Source organism: Gymnoscopelus braueri, assembly GCF_963280865.1.
Source record: "Gymnoscopelus braueri genome assembly, chromosome: 19".
Classification (NCBI taxonomy): Eukaryota; Metazoa; Chordata; class Actinopteri; order Myctophiformes; family Myctophidae; genus Gymnoscopelus; species Gymnoscopelus braueri.
This window is the reverse complement of record NC_137621.1, coordinates 23,968,706-23,976,205: the sequence shown is the minus strand read 5'-3', so window position 1 is coordinate 23,976,205 and position 7,500 is coordinate 23,968,706. Positions and strand designations below refer to the sequence as shown.

General features: G+C 42.4%; 1 protein-coding gene across 2 annotated transcripts in view; it reads left to right on the top strand.

Moving 5' to 3' along the window:
* Positions 1 to 7,500, top strand: part of cnksr1 (connector enhancer of kinase suppressor of Ras 1) — a 36,902-nt gene that overhangs the window by 14,513 nt on the left and 14,889 nt on the right. For both annotated transcript variants that reach the window (XM_080413297.1, XM_080413296.1), the window contains exons 5-8: positions 1,461 to 1,502; positions 1,843 to 1,962; positions 4,936 to 4,995; positions 7,378 to 7,446. In XM_080413297.1, the coding sequence (XP_080269423.1) occupies positions 1,461 to 1,502; positions 1,843 to 1,962; positions 4,936 to 4,995; positions 7,378 to 7,446 (291 nt within the window). The remainder of the gene's footprint in view (positions 1 to 1,460; positions 1,503 to 1,842; positions 1,963 to 4,935; positions 4,996 to 7,377; positions 7,447 to 7,500) is intronic.

The following is a 7,500-nucleotide window of genomic DNA, read 5'->3' as shown; positions in this document are numbered from 1 at the left end:
GTTGCATGTAAACAGTGAATCATGCCAAGACTACTTTGGCTTGAGTTGGGGATCACGGCAGAAATCAGGATATGTTTAGATGTTTATACAAGACATTTAGTGGTGTGGTTTGATAAATAAATGCTCTCTTGTACGTACACAGTCACACACACACACACACACACACACACACACACACACACACACACACACACACACACACACACACACACACACACACACACACACACACACACACACACACACACACACACACACACACACACACACACACACACACACACACACACACACACAGACCTAAGGGCACTATACTATAACACTGGTTTACAATTTACAATTTAGGCATTTAGCAGATTCTCTTAATCCAGAGCGATTTACAGTAAGATATACTCACACGAGTAAAGTCTTCAGTGTTAGTTTATAAACTTGCAACTCTAAGAGTGTACAAATGTACACTCAGAGTTAAATTAACACTGGACTTTAGTATGCACAAATGCTCCAAAGCTGAATGCAAATAACATCCATGATATCACCCTCTCGCTCCATGACCCCACCGCATAGCGTCATAGCCTGGAATTAGCCCAGTAATCCAGAACAGCATTCAGTACTGTTCTCCCGCTAGATTTCACAGGGCTTAGTCAACCTGTACAATCCTTCTTTCCTTCATTCCCTCCCTCCCTCTTCTCTCCTCTTCTCAGCTCATCTCATCTGCCCGCCCACCACCGTCTTTTATTTCTCTTCTTATTGGCCGCTTCCTTCTTCCTCGCTCCTACTTTCATGGCTGACCTCTTGCTCTCTTCCTCTCTCAGGCCGGCTGACTCTGGTGGCCCGCTACGCTCTGTCTGTTTTCCCTAAGAGGAATCCTGCATGTCAATGACTTCCTCCTACAAACCAGGGATTTAGCAGTCGGGTTCAACTGTGTTGACTCAACCCTGTTAAGTATTCGTGACTTTGACCGCTAGCACCCGCTGACACAAGCGCACATTTTGTGTGTGTGCGTGTGTGTGTGAGTGTGCGTGTGTGTGTGTGCGTGCACGCCTACGTGTGTGTGTGTGTGTGTGTGTGTGTGTGTGTGTGTGTGTGTGTGTGTGTGTGTGTGTGTGTGTGTGTGAGTGATTTTGCATGTTCAGAGTTTTGTGTGAATCCTGATCCTGAGTGTGGACATAACGTACATGTAGACTTCTGCTCATGTCAGATGAATTGGTTAGATGAAAAAAACAAAAACAAGCAAATGAGGTCATAGACAGGGGTCCTGGGGAGACGCCATTCACGCCTCTGGAACTCCTGTGGTGTGACCACTTCCTGGTTCGATGGAGCTTGCTTTGAAAGAGGAACTAGGACACAGAATTTCTGAGTTAGCCTGCCCCATTTCCAGCTAATCAATATGAATGCATTAGCAAATACAGTGTGGTGTTATTTTGACATTTGAACTCAACTGTCTCCGTTCCTCCCAACAGGACTCCACAGTATACGAGAAAGAAAAAGATATCATCGCTATTGTAAGTGCGCTGATATTTTGTACCTTTCTTTCTACCCTTTGTTCCACTTTCCAGGTGACTGTGTTTTGTTGTAGCTTGTGAGCATGTTGGGATATGAGAGATTTGTTTTTATGTTGCCCCAACAAATGTTAGCATTAACATACTATTGTTATAATACCAGGAATACTATGTATGTTAGCAGCTGGCACTATAGTGACAGTATGTGACACATAGGGGTGCTATTCTTTTTTGTATCCAGTGACTATAACGTTTATTCCAGCTATTATTATGAATTCACAATATAAGAGACCATAATAATATTTGATCTCTCAGTAAATCCTGGTGTTCTTTTGTTTTGCAGTGTCGTCAGCTGGTGGCGGTGTGTGATGAGATTTTGAAGTCTAGCCCTGATGCTATCCTTACCCATACTGCTCAGTTAGAGAGTGTGGACCTGGTGCCTACATCACCCGGAGAGCAATTGGTAAATCGAGCTCTCTTGCTCTTAACTAGTCAGAAAGCACCATTAGTTCCCACTTCCCAGCAAACAAACACATCAATGAAACCGCTATTACCATGACGACAGGAACAACTGGTCATCCTATAGACAAACAGATAAATGTAACATCCTGAAAATTTGTTTTCAGTTCTGTCTTAATTTTGACCTGTCATACATTGTTGCTATCGGGTTGAAACCTTGTATGTCCAAAACCGTTTCTTTAAAAAAAAATAATAATAATAATAATAATACTGAAAATAGCAAATCTACAAGTGCACAATCTACGAGCTTGTAGATCTGTTATTTTCACTACTTAGCCTATGTGCGACACTCTTTATGATGAAGTAAAGTAGGGCATTAATTTACGAAGAAGAAAAATAGGAATGCCAGATTGAAAGTAGTTAAATTTGTCTATGGGTTTTTATAAACATTTAACCAATGAAAATGATTAACAAGAGCTGATGACTAAACAATAACTACAGTGGTTCATTGGAAGGTTCTTTTTTTCCCGCTTGCTGAAAATTAAGGGTTTTGGACATACAAGGTTTCCGCCATGGTTTCTCTGTCTCCATGGCCTCCACACCATCTCATTCTACACCTCTGTCTCACCAATGTTCCCAGAGTCCACACTCATCCCCCTCTTATTCTTCCTTATCATTTGAAATCCTGATATCCATTTCTCACCTGCATCACTGTCATCATTCCGTCCCCTGTCACCACCTCTCTGTCATCCTTCAGGGCCCTTGTGTCGTGTGCCACTTTCTTGGCTCTAGGTAATACTGTGATTTTCTCCCCTTTCTCATAGCTTCTCAGTGGTGTAAAGTAACTAAGTACATTCACTCAAGTACTGTACTTAAGTACAGTTTTGAGGTATTTTTTACTTTACCGGAGTATTTTCAATTTTCAGCACTTTTACTTCTACTCCACTACATCTCAGAGGCACATATTGCACTTTTACTCCACTACAATTATTAACTTTAGTTACTAGTTACTTTGTAGATTTGGATTATTATTTCAAAACATACGTTAACCACTTCAGCCCTATACATTTTGGCCATTCGAAAATAGCCGATCTACAAGCTCACAATGCGTCGCAATGCGACACATTGTGAGCTTGTAGATCTGTAGTATTGATACTTTTACTCAAGTAAAAAATGTGAGGACTTTTCCCACCACTGTACTGTAGTTTCTCACCATCTTTCTCTAAAGAAAAGGGTATTTGTAGTGATCCCTGAGGGGACATTACTTCTCTAGCAGTGGTCCCATCCTATTAGCCCCAGGGGCCGCATGGGGAGTAATTAGGGGTTCCGTTTCTTGCTCAAGGGGCACCTTGACACAAAGCCTGGAGGCGCCAGGGATTGAACCGAGAGCCTGCCGTGACCCAGACGGCCGATCTACCTCCTGAGACACTTTCGCCCATTAGTCTCTCATGTCCTCTTTTTCTCTCCCTGCTTATTCTCTTCGCTTCTGTCAGTGACTCAGACCTGAACATAGAGCACTGGTATTGAACGTGGTATCCGTTAAATGATTGATAGTTGGAACCGAATGGACCCTTATGGGTCTGTAGCAGAGGCGTCGCTAGGTCTCTACTAGGTTGGGGGCTTAGCCCCCCAGGCAACGGCGCGCGCGCGCATGTGTCCCCTCCCCCGCGCGCGCGGGGGAGGAGGTTTCGGTTTCGGGGGGGGGGGGGGGGTTTCGAGGGGGTTTCGGTTTTAGGGTTAGGGGTAGGGTTAGGTAAGGGTTATAGATATATAATAAAAAAAATAAAAAAATATATATATTTTTTTATTACATTTTTGTATTGGTGGCTTTGGATAAAACATTGGTGGCTATAGCCACCGAAGCCCCCGCGTAACGACGCCACTGGTCTGTAGCTCAGAGTGTCCAAATGGATCCAAATGGACCCGATGGACTCTAAAATTAACCCTGAGCTTTTTACTATGCAAGCACAGAGAGAACAACAGAGAAACATCTTTTATCCCACGATTTTTGTTACCCATTTTTTCACCCAGTGCCAATTGCCTAAGCTGTAATCCTGGGCGCTATTCTCCCTCTGCCAACCTGGGGAGAGCCCCGACCTGAGCTCATGCTTCCTTCAATGCATGAGGCGTGAGCAGGCCGCTTCTTATCACCTGACAGGGGGGAGTTTCCCCGGTAGAACGTAGCGCATGGAAGGAACACGTTATTCCAACCAGTTCCTTTCCCCTCCATCAGGCAGTGCAGAGACCAGGATTACTGCATGTTTTTTTGTGAGGGTACCTACCCTAGGGGACACGGGGAGAACATGCAAACTCCACACAGAAAGGCCCTTTCGCCACAACTGTTACTTACACATCTCTCCTTTCTTCCATACCTCTTCTGTCTGCTCACTTTTCTTGTAGTTTCGATTTATTTATCTTGGAGTTAATTTAGCCACAAGCACTTTTAATGTCCTCGTTGCCCCCTCCGTTGTGCCCACTAGAATAGGATCTACGAGGTGAGATTATTAATAACAGCGTTATTGCCTGGGCTGTGTTCTGTCAGGGGAGTGCTCCGATCTCACAGCATCAGGGAGGCTTTGGACAGGCTTCCTTAATAATGATGTGTCATTAGTTACAGTACCTGCACACCCAGAGACACATTATGTAGCCTCACCTCAGCACCTCCCTGCACTTTCTGCTCAACATCGTCATATAGACAGAGTTGTGTGCGTGTCACGTGTGTATGTGTGTTTGTGCATCTGTGTGTGGGTGTGGGTGTGGGTGTGGGTGGGTGTTGGAGCGAAGAGGGATTTTTTAGTTCAAATAAATTGTTATTCTAATTATTGATTATAATCTGCATATGCTTTGCCAACAGCATGCAGTGAATCACTGATACAGTAGCTGCTTTCTGATAAAACAGGGTTTCAGATTAAGGCCTGATTTTATTGTGCACCGCTACAAAAAATAACAGATCTACAAACTTCTCTCCTTTGTCCAGGGCATAGAGATAACTTCAACAGGCTCTATTAACCACTACGTGACTGGAACAGTTGCCCAGGTCAGTGTCTCACTCCACAGTCCTTCATTGACTCTGTGCCCTTCAGCAATGTCAGGTTAACAAGCAACATGTCTTAACCAGACCCTAGAGGAGCACGGTGTGCTGCAATGTTCTCATTTTCAGAGTCAGTCAGACCTAAAGGTTAACCTCAGCTGAGTCATTCTTCTTTCACAGGGCCTTTGCCACATTTTACAATAATACCTACAAGGATTACACTTCATTGAATTATCTGGCGCTCAGGTCAGGTGCATAGAGCCACCTACGTGTTTCCAGTTCAATCGGTCCAGTGCTTCTCAAACTTTTTCAAGTCAAGGACCCCCAGTTTGGTCTGTATTTGGCCGCGGACCCCCATCTGAAAAGGTTTTGTGCCAGGGACCCCCAGAAGCAAAGATTTGTGTTAAAAGAAATTAGCTTTTTTTAAATTAATATTCAAAGATTTACAAAAACTTTCAAGATTCTTGAAATAGCAGATAGCAGATAGCAGATCTACAAGCGAGCTTGTATATCTGCTATTCTTGAATAGCCAAAGTATAACATATGGTTAAAGTGGTTCAAATGATTGTGACACTATATTAACAAATTAACTAATGCTATAGTCTGTATAGTCCTATTCTAGTATGGTTAATTGATCCAGTTTAGAGTTTGCTTATCGACTGTTCACTTATCAGGTTAAAATTTAAAGTGGATTTAAGTTAGCTGATTGATTATAGTCAGTGATGGATTCAATTTGATTCCATTTACTTTTAGGCAGACCAAATGCCAAGACTGATGAGAGAGCCAAAGATCATGGAAATGAATTGATACATGTGCAAGTGTGTGTTGTAAGCATAGAGTGTTTATCTAACAGAGTATACGGAGAGCTGGTAAAAGGAGTGCTGGAGCAGCTCTCCGGTGGGACAGAGATAGAGATGTTATTTTTCCATGATGTCACCATCAGAATACCCCAGACTCCCCTGCTACTTACTTACATTACTGCTGACTGCTAATGAGATACGGAGTGAGAGAGACATGTGGATACAGATGAAATGGAGATAAAAGGATGAAATATGATTACAACAAATGTGCTTTACTACCAGGACCAGCTTTGAGTGTTAATCTAATTTTAATCCCTGTCTGGAAGAGGCCTATCTCCATTAACCTCTACATGCTGTACCAATAGAGTTTTATACGACGCTTGCGGTACATGAATGTTAGAGAAAAACGCCATAGCTCAACATCTGTGTCAAAATATACAAACAACAATTGTTTTCTACAAGAACTTTCAGTCACAATGAATAGTTTCCTTTATGCAGATGCTGGCTTGTTTATAGACATTACAAATGAATCCAAAATTACACTTTGTCGCATGACAGTGATTGATTTTCAAGTTAACAGCGCATCATGTTGCATTGCTAGCTGTGTGCCATATTATTTATAGCCAGGCTTCATAGGTGCATGAAGTATCTGGGCAATACTTCATGGTCTTATACTGCTCACATCTCTCTCTGCCTAGCTATTCTACTACGCAGTCTCACAAGAACACAAGTGTGGTTTAATTGAGTAATTTCTTGTTAAGGTCAAGCACTTAATATGTTTATGTTGACATTGTTTTGGTGTGATAAGTGGTTAAGGTTTGAGTAAGTCTCTAGGGCGGGCATTCAGTGACAGAATGACATAAGCTTTTACAAAAGTCAGATGGCAGAACCCATGAACACCTTCTTTGAGTTTCAAAACTGGACTATGCAAATCAATGACCGTGAAAAACCTTCATGTCTATATACATGTATTCACACACAAAATACTGTAAGTCACTGGCCTGGATGTGGCATGGCTACCGTACAAATAGAATGCCCCGTCTCTGATTGAAAATAAGCATATTACTGTAACCTTGCCTCGGTAACGGTGATGGAGATGCTGGAATTCACAGAGAATGATCACAGAATAAAACCCTGGATTGTTTTTGACAGAATACAACAGTGCCTTTTGTTATCACCATGGGTGATAGTCACTTAGTAATTCATACACAAGTCAAGCAAAAGAGGCTTCTCTTCATCAGAGGTACCACGCTGTTTTTCCAGTCACTGAGGGTTCTATCTGACCTTAAGCCTTACTTTGATTTGTTCTATCCAAAACCAAAAACACCAACACTGGTCACAATATTGCTAACCTAATTACTGATACAAAATGTGTTGTTCGCTCAGCCCAATGGTCTCTCAAGTTGATTTCCCATCTACTACCACTACTATCCCCCAAAACACTATCTTTGTATGTTGCTAGAATTAACAGTAGCAGCTAAATCCTTAAATTGCAAATGTCATCCCAGGGGACAGTGGAAAGTAATAGCCATGGTCTAGCCTGTGTTGTTTGAAGCCCTAAATCATCTCTTTTGCTCTTCTTTGACAGTCTCCAGCTGACTTTTGTGAGAAGATCCTTGCTGGAGATGAAGTTATTCAAGTCAATGACCAGATAGTGGTGAGTGTCCTTGGATACGTGTTTGTCGTCACACTGCACAGTATGTAAGCTTCT